The sequence below is a fragment of the Falco naumanni genome, chromosome 2 (genome assembly GCF_017639655.2).
Source record: "Falco naumanni isolate bFalNau1 chromosome 2, bFalNau1.pat, whole genome shotgun sequence".
Lineage (NCBI taxonomy): Eukaryota > Metazoa > Chordata > Aves > Falconiformes > Falconidae > Falco > Falco naumanni.
Genome location: NC_054055.1, coordinates 17,409,109 through 17,422,896, shown reverse-complemented (window position 1 = coordinate 17,422,896; position 13,788 = coordinate 17,409,109). Strand labels below are relative to the sequence as shown.

At 41.6% G+C, this 13,788-nt stretch overlaps 1 protein-coding gene across 2 annotated transcripts in view; it reads left to right on the top strand.

Annotated features, from left to right (window-relative positions):
• The first annotated feature begins 1,887 nt into the window (after positions 1-1,887).
• NUP58 (nucleoporin 58) overlaps positions 1,888-13,788 on the top strand; it is a 35,647-nt gene continuing 23,746 nt past the window's right edge. Inside the window, exons 1-6 of one of the 2 annotated variants that reach the window (XM_040583443.1) lie at positions 1,888-2,219; positions 5,963-6,102; positions 7,472-7,507; positions 8,948-9,100; positions 10,152-10,286; positions 10,831-10,941. In XM_040583443.1, the coding sequence (XP_040439377.1) occupies positions 2,098-2,219; positions 5,963-6,102; positions 7,472-7,507; positions 8,948-9,100; positions 10,152-10,286; positions 10,831-10,941 (697 nt within the window). In that variant the 5' untranslated portion in view covers positions 1,888-2,097. Of the gene's footprint in view, positions 2,220-5,962; positions 6,103-7,468; positions 7,508-8,947; positions 9,101-10,151; positions 10,287-10,830; positions 10,942-13,788 lie in introns of both variants that reach the window. The other variant, XM_040583442.1, reaches the window with a different exon arrangement.

Sequence of the window (13,788 nt, the reverse complement as noted above, 5' to 3'; positions counted from 1 at the left end):
TGTGCCACTGATACTTCCCTGTGGACCCAATTGTTCAGACAGGTTTCAATCCACCTCGCTGCTCATCCAGCTCATACATCAACAGCTTCTCTGTGGGGATCTTGTGGAAGACAGTGTGAAAGTCGTTACTGAAGTAAGAACTGGTAAAAGCATGTTGGGATGGGGTGTTAGAATTTTAGGATGTACAAGAACAAATAACAATCTGCACAGTGCAGTGACTCATCCATGCTGTAGCTGTGTGGGTGTTGGTGCACAAAAATCTTGCGTGTGCTGCACAGTAGTTAAGAGACATGATAAAACTTAGCTTAAAGGTTGCAGAATGGGCTATATAAGTCTTGCTGGTTTTATAGTTATTATCTACATTAGAAATGGTTCAGTAGGATGGTTTTTATACAAAATTAAGCTCTTTTACTAACAGACTTTGTGATCTTGAACTTAAAAGTTTTTGAGTGGTGACATTCATAGACTGTCACAAGTTATTAAAATCATATTACGAAGGCGTCACTCTCCTTGACAAGTCCCCTTCTCCTGTTACGCCAATATATCTTGTCACTTTATGGCCTGTCTGATCAGAAGAATTTGTTGACAAATGACTCTGTAGAAATCATTCTATACATGCCACTTAATATTTCACAGTTTTGGGGCTTTCATTTTTTTCAGATGTTCAAAGATAGGCACATGCATGCAATATATAAGTAAACATGGACTAAACATCACAAATTACATTCAACTATGTGCCTGAAGCTCTGCTGTGTGTAGAGGGCAGCAATTCAGTCACACATAAATAATCTCAAAGATTTTTCCAGTAAATACTAGCTGTCGGCCACCCACAGTCATCAGCAGTCACAGCACTGAACATAGAGGTTTTTGCATTGCCTGGGATGCTTTGAGAAGCGCCAGAGGTAATAATATAAACCCTTTTATAGCACTATGACTCTAGATCTAGACTATCAAGTAAATTTAAAAGAAAAGCCTAGTAATGGCTTTTCCTGAGCAAACGTGGTGTGTAGGATACTGAGGAACTCCCCTGCATTTCAGCAGTGGCTTCCTACAGTTCCCCAGTTTTGTGTGAGATGCGTCATGATCCAGCAACTGGACAGGGCAGGGATGGAACCATTTACGCAGCTTCACGCAGTGCCCCATTGCATTTGTGAGTGAAGCAGAGCTGGGCAGGGGAAACGTGAGCAGTAACGTGTGCAGTAAAATAGGGCTGCAATTAGTAATTGAGTTCGTGCTGTTCAGGTGCTGTATGTAGTTTGTACAGGTGTTGAAAAACAAGCTGGGTCCTTGGGGAGGCAGATGAGGACTGTGTGCTGTTTTGCTGGCCACGACCCCGGGTTCAACTGGAAATTAAGCGGCTTTCGGGGTTTTCATGAAACTGGAGTTGGATTTTGAGCAGGTTTCCTACTTCCTGGCTGGTTACTTGGAGGTAGCCGTGGAGGCATCACGGCCCGTCCCAGCCGCCTGCCAGCGGCCCTGGCAGGGTAGTCGCAGCACGGCGGTGACGCGGGTGGTGGGACCAGCCGGGCGGGCACCGCAAAACCCTCAGGAAGGCGGCCGGGTCAGCACCCGGCTCGATGACGGGCTTACGGCAGGAGGCTCTCCGTTATGTCCGCCTCTTGTGCGGGTCGTGCCCAGGCCCAGCCCGGCTGCCGGCAGGTGTGGCGCCCGGCGGGGGCGGTAGCCCAGGAGCCGTCGGCTGTCGCGGAGCCGCGGCCCCCCCCGGTTTTCGGCCGTGGATGCTTCCATCTTCCAAACCGAGTGTCTGCGGTGCCTGGGGTGCTGCAGAGCGGACAGGCCTCGCCTGAATGGGCCGCTGGTCCCGCACGTTACTGCCGCTTTAAGGGCCGGCGGGCGGGGCGGCTGCGGCGCCGTCCCGTGGTGCATTGCGGCGCGCGCGCGGAGGGAGCGTGGCTGGGCGCTGCGCGCTCGCGAGCGCCGTGCTGTTCGAAGTTGGCGCCGGGAGCGATGCGGCGCTGAGGAGGCCGTAGCCGCTGACCGTAAGGAGGCCGTCGCCGCCGCCCTCCCCGGCTCCCACCGCTGGGGCTCGCTGCCATCTCCCAGCCCCGTTCTCCGGCCGTTCCCGCCGCTGCCGCCATGTCTGCGGGCTTCTCCTTCGGCGCGGGGACCCTGGGCTCCGCGGCGGCCGCCGCCGCCGCCGGGACGGGAGGAGGAGGAGGAGGGAGCGAGGGCTTTTCCTTCGGAGCCGCCACGCCGAGGTAACGCGGCACCTCCGCTCGGCTTGGCCTGGCCCTGCCCGCGGGCCCCTGGCTCCCGGGGCCGCCGAGCCCCGCGGCACGGCCCACTGTCGAGCCCGGCGTGCCCGGCCTGGGCCGGGGCGGACGCGGCGGGGCAGGCCCGGGCGGCACACGTGGGTGTGGGGGGGCGGGGGGAGCGCACGCCCGGCGCTGTGTGTCCTGGCGCCTTTCCAGCTGCGCTCGGGGGCCCGGAGCTCCGGTGCATGGCCGAAAGGGCCGTCGGTGCGCGGGTGAACCGGTTTCACCATGTCCGCCCCAGGGGGCGGGGGTGCCCTTCCTGCTTCATCTGCTTCATGGCCGGCTTCGTAAATACAGGCGTAGGGATCAATCTGTTCAGCAGCTAGGAACAAAGGGAGGTGCTCTTCTAATTTTGCTGTATTTTGGCTTTGTCGGAGCAGCGTGTCTCCACAGTTCTCTCTAACGTTCTGAACGCAGAATGTGAATTGTAGGCGTATCTAGGTTTCAGCAGTCACCCTGAGCTTGCGTGTGCAGCATGGAGCTCACTGATGTCAAAGCCCAAATGTTTAACGTTCAGATGTGAAATTGCCTTTTTTTTCCCGAAGCTGGATGCAGCTTTGTTTTTTCTGATACAAATAACCTTTCACTTGGTGTGTAGTGTCTTGGAGTAAAAGGAGAACTTGGTTGCACTTTGATGTGTCTGTGACATAAAGCACACTATATATTAAAGGCATTATTAGTATTTAGGTTTCTCAGAATAGGGAAGTCTTTGTTGTTGCTGGGGTTTTTTTTCCCCCTTTTTTCTTTCTTTGCACAGAACTGAGCTAGCATCGGTTGTTTTTTCTGACCTGCTTGTTCTTATGCCTCCATTGAAGATTAGAACTGTTGTAGTGGAGCTTTGCATCAGAGTTTTTCCCAAATCTGATCAGGTGAAATCAATCACTCAAGAGAACTTCACCTAAAGCAGATATATTGGAAAATACTTATTTGTCAGAATTGGCAGGAATTAGTAGCGGGAGTGGAAGGAAATTGAACATCTGCATGTGAAAGAGTATCTCTGGATTAAATGGCAGTATTGGTTTTTGGAAGCCTCTGTGAGAAGGAACAAGTTTTCTGAGTCTCTTCTAATACTCTTAATTTTGTGGTCATGACAGATTGATGACATTCTTATGTTACCTGTGCTTGGTTTGGCATTTTCTGTTTGTGTTGGTTGGTTGGTTTTTACCCCCGCAGTTAAGGTGTGTTGTATGGAATCGGTAAAGAACTTAAGGTTTTTTTGCTGCATGCCTGTTTAATGCAGGTTTCCTGTGATTAAAATGAGCAAAATAAAATAATATTTGTTTATTCAAAAACATTCTTCTAAATATACTGCCTTCAACAAGGGGAATGTTGATCTGCACTTGTTAACAACTGCTTACTGAACTTAAAAATACTTGTTTGTGGGTTTTTTTACTGTTCTGGCTGCTTTTTGATCTCTTCAAAATAGTAAGTGAAAGTTTAACAGGTGCTAATTAATAACAGTATGGTACTCTGCATTTTTATTCATGTATTTATTCTTACAAACAGGATGAGTCTGCAGGGCTGTTGGTCAAGGAGTACCACAGAGGAAGAGTCCATTTTATTGCTGGATGGTTGGTGAATCTTGAGCATCCCTATGGGATGACTTCTTTGAGACTATAAGAAGAAGCGGTTGTTCTTATGAGCTGGGTCTAAGACAGTATTGCCAGGTGTTGGGAGAAAAGAGCCTTTTTTGTGTAGTCCAGGCATAAGTGTTAGTCATCAGTGTGACCACTCAGACATAATATTCTGGTGGCTCAAAGCCTGTATGATACACCAGCCTACCCAATTCCTGCGTTGCACCAATAGCTGTTCATAGAGTACTTATGCTTGCTGTTCTTATTTAATTCATGTTCTCTATAGTATGCTTCAGGCAGGTGCAATGCTTTGTTCTAGTTCTAAAATTAGAGGTAAGACCTGACTTCAGTGACCTGAGCTCCTCTTCCTTCCATCTGTGGGGAGTAGATAGTCCTTCTGGCACATGCTTTCTCCTGCTGGTGAGAATGCTGTCATTGCTCTATTTCTATATTTTGGTTTCTTTCTGTTTGGAAAACAAACAAACAAAATGCCACTTAATTTTATTGGGGCTTTTTAGTTTGGTTTTTGGGTTTTTTTTGTCCCATAATGCTGAATTTTATATTGCGTACCTTAGCTTGCTTCTACTATAATGCTGAAACAAGAAAAATACTCAGTCACCTTTGTCTGTGCTGGAAAAAGATGAGAAACATGAACTCCTGACCAGTGAGAGAAGCACCATGTTGTATGTTTAAGTTTACAAGCCATTAGGTCATGGTGCTGTAGTTTGGTATGTTGAAATTCTGGGACTAAAGATGAAATGCTTTGGCTCCTGTGGAGTTGGATGATTAGTGAGTCTGCATTCTAAACAACTTTTGCTGGGCTTGCTACAATTGGTTTTGTAGGTATTTTGAAAAGTTTCAATCTAAAAGCTAATTATAACTTTTTTTTAAGGATTTACTTTTGTGTTTAAGTTATGTCTAGGAGCTGCGTTCATACAAAAAGAGAGGAGATAAGGGAATGATGAGAGAATACTGACCACCTGAAACATAAAATACTTTGACAGCTGTTAGCATGAAGTCTAAATTGCATTCTGTTTCATTGGTACTGTTGTACTTAAGCAAAAATCGTTTAGATTAGAAAAAACTTATTAGTTCCTAAAAAGGCTCACAGATGGGGGCAGGAAGTTACTACAAGTAAGTTATTCAACTGATCTTTTGTCAACTTAAAGCAATATTTTGCATTTTGAAAATCATATATTCATCTGGCTGCTAGTACCTGTAATTTCACTGGTTAGAGATAGTCATGATTATTATATTCCCCTGTGTCTTGTACAGTAACTTAGTGTGTTCTTTGCTAAGTATAAAGCTTGTTCTCTATTTGCCATGAAACTTCTAAAATGTGTAGTTGCCCAAAATAAAAAAAGGCTTAATTTTCCTAGTGGTGACTGATCTCTTGAGTTTCTCCTTCTTTCTTCCCCTTCATCTGCGAAAATAGCTGTGGAATTTTATTTCTGTAACTTTGACAAGTATACATTCAGAAAAGAAAGTATGGTAGGCATGGATCCTCCATGGTTGACACCTGCAGGGGAAGGGATAGCATTTTGGTAAAAAAATGAATTCATGCATCAGTGTGTTTTGGTGGCAAGATATGACAAAGTTGTGTGGTGGATGTGAATGGTTGTATGTCTTTGCTTACCACTTAAGAGTTAAGTAAACATTGGTTGAGGTTTCAAGTCAGAGGTATCTAAACAGACTGGTAGCTTGCTTTGAAAGGATGTTCGTCCAGGTTTGTTGTCATCTTTGCGCTGCCTCTAGCATTTGTTCTCCCATCTCAGTAGTTCAGGGAGATAATCACGCAGAATTGATGAGATGATTTAATAGAGAAAAGTTCAAATTTCCCACTGGTCTAGCAAGATGTATCAGCTCAGCAAGGAGTTGAACAAACGCTGGAATTCAGTGTCGGGGAAGCGGTGGGAGCTGTAGAAGGAAAAGGGGAGATCGGCTTCCTCTTTCTGTTTGGTGTTAGGGAGCTTGGACTCTAGTCTTGTCCAGCTGCATTGTGTGTGGTTTGGGAAAATGAATGATGGCATGGGAAAGAAACTGAAATTCAAACTGTTTGATTTTTTTTTTTTATTTTGAAAAATAATTGCAAATTGTCTTATTTTGTAATAGCTCAACAGGAGGACTTAATTTTGGAACTCTGGGCTCTTCCACTGCTACAGCAACTACATCAGCTTCTTCAGTGGGCTTTGGGAGTGGACTTTTTGGATCAAAAAAACCCACTGGATTTACACCAGGAGGCACCAGTACAGGTAGAAAACCCACTTGTACAGCAGAAACTTGAATTAACAGTGAAGTAGTACATCATATGTACAGAAAAACTGGGTTGTCATAGCACGCTTGCTGCTTTTACAGTAGTTCTGTAGCTCAGAATACTACTTAACGTAGTTTTATTAAAGGGGCATCACTGAACAGTTGAAAAGGTTATTAATAGAGAATTATGCAGTACCGATGCTGCAGAAACCCAAATGTAGTTACCAGAAAACTGCTTGCACCTGTGTGTAAATTGTTCCCTAATTCAAATCCCAGTGTTTTCTAGAAATCTTAACTCTTTATCCAGGGTACTCAAAAAATATAATTTAAGATTGATCTGAGAAGTATTTTAAAACGTTGTAAGATTATTAGTATTTGTAATGTGGTACTTGTAATTCTGCAGTAGTAAACATTTCTGGTTTTGTTATTTGGAGGTTTTTTAATGTCTGCAATAGCATGAAGAAATTAATTAATGCTTTCTTAGGTCTCTAATTCAGCCTATGAATGTACAGATTCTTACAGGAGTACCAGAGTGCAAAAAAAACCCCCAACTTTTCAGACTGGAAATATTTTCACCAGGCATCATTCAGACAGAATGAATTTTACTTTGGCTCCAATATTGCTAACAAAATGGCCCTATTTTTTTTTTTTACTTGTATGTATGGGTAGATAGGGGAAGTTCTAAGAACCCATCTACTAGAAATGGGTAGATAGGGGAAGTTCTAAGAACCCATCTACTAGAAATAAATTCAACAGTGGACTGAAAGCCAGTACTACTATGTTTGGCTACGTTGGGGTAATTTTCTTTTAGCTCTCAATAACTCTTTTGATCTTCTAATCAGATGGTGTTTTTAACATATGAAATGGCATAACACTCTGTTCAAAATAATCTCTTTAAATTACCAGTGGGACAGAAACCCTAAACCAAGACACAGGATTTTACAAAGACTTCGGACTCTTCATTATACTGTAAATCTGCTGTTTTACATGCTAATGTTAGGTGCTGCCATATGGCTGAAAAAAATGCTTGATAGAATTACTAGTTTCTGTATTTTCATTCACTTTAATTTGCTTGAAATTTCAAACAATTTTCTATACTGCTGTGTTAACATCAGCTTCACTGTTAGCAGATTCTTATGAAGAAAAAAGACATTTTGAAGTCAGTTATGTTTTGATTTGTGCTGCTGGTGCTTACAACTACTGTCTTCTATGTTGTTTTGCTTTGAACATACTACAGAAAAAACTTGTATAATAGTCTACATATTGTCTCATAATGTTGCATTATTTTAATAGTTTTTTTCATGTTTTACTATAACTGCTCTGTGGCCTTCAATTATTATTCTTTCTTTGTTTCCGTTCTTAAAGCAGGAACAGCAACAACTATTGCTACAGGACTGACACTAGGTAAGGACCGAATTTGGGTATTAACGTTATACAGGCAAAAGAAAAATACAGATAGATCTTTCTTGTGATGTAGAAAGTTGGTAATCATATGCGAGATCTTTCCCCATTACTAACTGCAGTCTGCTTTGCAGCCCAGATGTTAAGGCTGCAAACCAGAGTGGAGCCCTGCAGTTCTGGGCACTGTTCCTTCTTAAAGGGTTCTTCCTTTCCATTCCTGTAGAGCAGTGACGGTGGTTGCAGTGAAAAGTTAGACTTTGTATTTATGCCCCCCTAATGAGTTTCATCCTTCAGCAGAGGGGAGTTGGAATACATTATCAAAGAATTCTTCTTAAATAATTTCTTGCTCTAATGAACGTCGTGTGAACAGGCCTGTTTGCCAATTACCTCTTCTAGAAGAATAGAAGGTTGAACTGGGAACAGACCTTGGGAATATTTTACTTATCTGTGATGCATCTTTAGTGACTATTTTTCAGTTGGCATTAGAAATGCTGGAATATGTGGGTAGTTGTGGGGTTTGGTTTCTTTTTAAACGCCATCAGCTGAGGTCTGAGGAGAACCTGAGCTTGCGTATCACAGATGTTAGGGGTGGTGCTACAAGACAGACTGCAGTCCCAAGATTTAGGAAGCTGTGCTGTGAATGAATTGGAAAAAATAGTGTTGGATAAAGAAGCAAATTAAATGGGTAGAAGAAGAGAGGAGCAGCAGCTAACCCAGAACAGACTGTATGTTGCATAATCATATGTGGCAGCTATGCATATGAACATTAATTCTTTTCCGTAGCTGAATGAAATGATGTAATCTAAAACAGACACACAGCAATTACTGAGAACATAGAGTATGTGTTTCTTGCACATGCTATTGTGGCTTGTTTATGTATGTGCGCGCTCCTCCTTTACTTTGGAATATGGATTCTAGAATGTAAAATGTATTACCGTGAAAAATGCAGGAAGCAGAAGCTTTATTTGCTTCAATTTAAAAGTGTTCAAAAGCAGAGTTTGCGAGAATAACATCTCAACATATTTATCTTGCTTACAAATTGAAATTATGTGTGCATTCATCTTGGCATGCACATCCAATTGAGAATTGTTAGTTTGTATTTTGGGCAATATTGTTTGCAGCTCTATTTACCAATACTTGGTTTGTCTATTAGATGCTCTTGGTGGATGCTCATATGTTTTTTTTTTTTTTAGGTTTTTTAGATTATCATTAGATATAATTGCCAGTCCGTGATTCTGGAGCAAAAATGTCCATGCAATTAACGTAAACCTTTGAAATATATCTGAAAGTGCTATGGGGTTATTTTACTTGATGCACGTGATCTTGCATGCTGTGTTGATTGTGATGGTTAAATGGGAATAGGTCAGAAGAGAAGATGAATTGAGCATTCGTTCTTAAACAGAGTGTTCTTAGAGTGGTAATTGTTTTTGGGTTTTTTTTTAGGCACACCTGCCACCACATCAGCAGCTACTACAGGCTTTAGTTTAGGTTTCAACAAACCTGCAGGTTCAGCCACGCCATTTGCTTTACCTGTTACTTCTACCTCAGTGGGTGGCCTGTCGTTATCATCTGCTCTTACATCAACTCCTGCAGCAGGTAGGAAAATATTTAAGGGGGTCTGGGGTATTTTTTGTTGGGTTGGGTTTTTTAACAATAAAACTTTGTGGTAAAACAGTTCTAAACTCTGAAGTGTTCTAGTATGTACCACTAGGAAAAACCCCCACATATAATCTTGTGGTACTTTTATGAAGTTCGTTGGACTTCACTAGTTCTAAATTTGGGTACCATAATACAGATAGATTTATGGGCATGTGAAATAGGCAGCATATAATCTGTCTTTAGAACTGTAGCGAGAGATGATTCATTATGTGAAATCATTATTTTTGTAACTGTTAATCCCACTGGAGGCTGAAAGCTTCCTATTTGCACAGCTGAAAAGTTTGGAAGATGTCTACCATTTGTAGATGGCCTGAAATGGTAAACCAGTAGTGGAAACAAAGTTTTCCTAGTGTAGTTCTCATACTGGCACACACCTGCCATCATATTTAACTCAGTTAAACTGCACCATGCATAATGATAATTAAGACTGGAGTTCATTTTTCTTAACCTTAGGAGTCTGCATTTGAGCTCAGCTATCTGTGCCCTCTGTGCTCTGTCCCTTTATACCTATGGTCTTTTTCTACTCAGTTCTTCCCTATCCTACCAAAAGCTGGGATGCCTAAGCCAGAAGACTCAGACTACCAAGGAAATGTTCTTGTATCATGTCTTTTGTAAAATATTTCCATGTTTAACATAAAATACTAACATTTTGGCGTTTTAATATAAAAAGTCAATAGCACTTGTTAGATCCATTGTGCCATAAAATAAATTCTGTGTCAGTTTCTAGATTCTCTAGTGTTCTGGGGGACTTTTTTTACATAGTTGGAGGTAAATACGGACTTACCAGGATTACGATATTGTAGAACAAAATAACATCTAATTTAAAAGTCTCTATGACTTTGGAAAATCTGCAGGAAATAAAAAAACCTGAGTTTATTATCCATATTATTTGTGATAAATATGCTTTCAGACATTTCAGTTATTTCAGACTGGCTGTGGATGTATTTGAATGCAGTGTCTGCATGAAGCTGGCTTGCTTTTTCTGCAGGAACTACTGGCTTTACATTAAATTTGGGTGGCTCAACTGCTCCGACTACAACTGCCTCCACAGGCCTTCCCTTAGGAGGAGCCTTAGCAGGTTTAGGAGGCTCACTCTTCCAGAATACAAGCACAGCAGCAACAGGTGAAAGTTATTTTAGTTCTTCCCTCCTGTCTCAAAACATTGATATTTAATGTGTGATTGTGTAAATTCATAATGTAAGTTTCAGTTGATATAAAATCTTAACACTCTGAAAGTATAATTTTTAACAGTGTTGCTATCCATGGACAATAAAAATGAAATCTGAAATCACTGGCAGTTTTTTCATTCTTAAATTAATTTTTACTTTTTTTAAATAAAATGCAAGATTTTGTCATTGCCATAATTGACTCAAGGAAGGTGATCATCAATGGGGGAGGGCAATGATATACAAGTATCTCCTTTTAACTGCAGAGAAGTTAAAAGCTCGTTATTTTGGTGGCTTTTGGTCTGAATAAACTGTTTTAACTGCTTTTTTAACATGTTTAAAGACATGTCACTTCATGTCTTCCTGTCTTTTTCAGCTCTAGAGGAAAACTGTTGTGCTGTGTTGTAGTCTGAAACTGCAAGCAAGATACGTGCTTTTATTTTAAGTAAGTTTTAAGTATCAGCTTTGTAAGTGCAGAAATTCTGTGTGGTTTTATTGTAGGACTTGGGCAGAATGCTTTGAGTTTGACTCTGGGGACAACTGCGGCTCCTTCCACTACTGCCAATGAAGGTCTTGGTGGCATTGATTTTAGTAGTTCGTCAGACAAAAAGAGTAAGTTTGTTTTAAAACAGTCATATTTTTTTTTATTGAGAAAATTATCAGAGCATTACAGCAAATACCCTGTGGCATTGTGTTAGGAGTATGAAATTAAAGCTGACACCCCTTACACACACACCCCGTGGCATGTTATTAATTTCGTTCTTGGATATCGTGTTCTTATAGAAGAACAAGATTTTGGTTGCAATTGCAATGTAATGTAAATTTATTTAAAATAAGTATAAGTCAATATTATACTTGAGAATGAGGATCTAAATGCTTTAGCCTTTTGGGAGTGAAGACTTGTAGGACCATTTGCTGAAGTGCTGTGGCAGATGATAAGCTGAGAGAGTTGGGGTTGATCAGCCTGAAGGAGAGAAGGTTCCAGGGATGCCTTAGAGCAGCCTTCCAATACCTAAAGGAGCCTACAGGAAAGCTGGAGAGGGACTTTTTAAAGGGGCATGTAGTGACAGGACAAGGGGGAATGGCTTTAAACTGAAAGAGGGCAGATTCAGGTTAGACATTAGGAAGAAATTTTTTACTGTGAGGGCGGTGAGGCACTAGCACAGGTTGCCCAGAGCAGCTGTTGCTGCCCCATCCCTGGCAGTGCTCAAGGCCAGGCTGGATGGGGCTGTGAGCAGCCTGGTCTGGTGGGAGGTGTCCCTGCCCATGGCAGAGGGGTGGGACTAGGTGATCTTGAAGGTCCCTTCCAACCCAAAACACTACGATGATTTCTGAACAGCTCTATGTCAAATAGCCACTAGAGGGGGAAACAGAGCTATGTTTAAGTAATGCATTACAAATACAGAAAGTACTCGTTTGAAAACCAGCTTTGTTCAGCTGTAACAGATCTTATACTTGGTTTCTTTTTTTCAAAAGCCTGGGCAATAAAAATTTCCTGTTTCTAGCTGTTAATCTTCAAAGCTGTGTTTCTGGTAGTGCATAGTTCCATCTGATACGTTCTATCAGGTTGTTAAAACCAGTTAGAAAAACTACCTATGTGGTAGCTTTAAAGTATTTAAGTAAGGGAGTATTGAGCATTGACACATAGACACTTATTAACTTGTCTTGCTTTTATGCTTTCAGAGTAAATTTAACTAAAGCTGATTCTAAAATACACATTTTCTCTGGGGAATCAATACTGTTAATTTAATCTCTTCATTCTATTCAGGATCCAGATTTTAAATTGAGTATACCAATAGCCAAAAGAAAAGGAAATATAGAAACTCTGTGAAACCATCTTTACAGAGTAACACAATTTGTGGAGTCATAGTTCTTCATACTTGTAGAAGAGAAGACATATTGACTGTCCACGCTGGAGTGCTCTGCATGGTGCTTATTGTTTCTGGCATTAATTACTGAAATTAGGAGTGATGGAAAAAGGTCCAGTTCCCAGGTTCTGTGGGATTTCCATTAATATTAGGATATCACAACACTTCCATAATATACAGGTATCTTAAAATGAGGACCAGAGAACCACAGACTCAAAACCAACTTCAGTTTGATAACTCTCAGCCTTGTGTTTGCCTAGCTCTTAAGGTAGAAACTTGAATGAGTACCTGAATTCCCCATATGTTGCATAGTGAAACTGGGCGAGTTGAACTGTTGCTGTCAGGATGGTAAGCATATACCTCTTGGCTAAGCAGTGGGAAATGTTGAAGGAGACTGGTTTTTCGAGTTTGTGTGGTTTGTTTTTTTTTTTTAAGTTTAGGAGTGTTTCCCATAATGGGTAAGGCTGCTTAAGGCAAATGTCTCTACTTGTGTGCTGTTACTCTGTCCTGTCAGTACAATTGTTTGTACTGATGTATGAGGAACTGTGTCAAGGTTTGAGGGTGGTGCTTTTACGGTTTTGAGGGTTTTATTTCTTTTCCTTGGAAGAAAAGGAAGGAGAAGACATTGCTACCAAAGAAAACTGCCCTAGAAATCTCAGCGCAGATAGGGACTGGGACCTGTGTTCTCTCTTCTGGAATAGCTTATAAAAGCTTTTCCTTCTGGAGACTGAAGACTGTTTAGTATTTCTTTAAAATACAGCTGCAGGAAAAGAAGCTGTTCTTATACATATTTTCCTCATCTATTATGAAAAAGAATGTAAAGAAAGGTAAAATCTGGAGCACTCACTTGCCTAGAAATCAGCATAATCTGATTTCAAATCTGTATCTTCTACTTTAAGTGGTGTTCTGATGTACAGCAAAAGAAAAAGTGGCTGAAGAGAGAAAGCAAAGTATACTTAGTTTTCTGCCTAATTTTTATCAGCAGAGAAAGGAGTCCGAAATTCTGGGGTTGACTCCTCCACCAGTTTTATGTAGATTTTTTTCCCTTAGCAAAAGGCACAGGGAATGATTGTGGGACTCCAGGCTCTCTAATGTACTGGGTGACAGAGCCAGCAGACAATTTAAGTAGATGTTGCTTCTAAAAGTAGTAGCTTCTCCTGGCAGGAGCATTGGCTTGTGCAGCTTGAAATATTTGTGGCACTAGCATTAGCTGCATAGCTACTTTCTGCCACGGTGGCACTGAGAGGGAAGTTGAGGATGTGAATTGCATCCAGCTGAAGAAGATGAAGCCCACTTCTTAGGCTGAGTGAGTGTTCTTCCTGACAGATTACTATGGTTATAGGATGGATGTGATTGCAGACCCTGTGCTATGTTGCTTTAAGCTCCATTCTGTTACTCAAAGTCATTTGGCACCTTGATACACAGATGCAGTTTGGAGTGCGTAGGTGGTAAATGAGCAGTAACATCTTCAGTTCCGTAAAACCTTGTGAATTACTGGACTTGATGCAATAACAGAATTGTTAGGGAAGTCCAGTGGTCAAACCTTCATTGCCTTCATACTTGAGAACAGACTGCTGTTGCTGAATTTAAA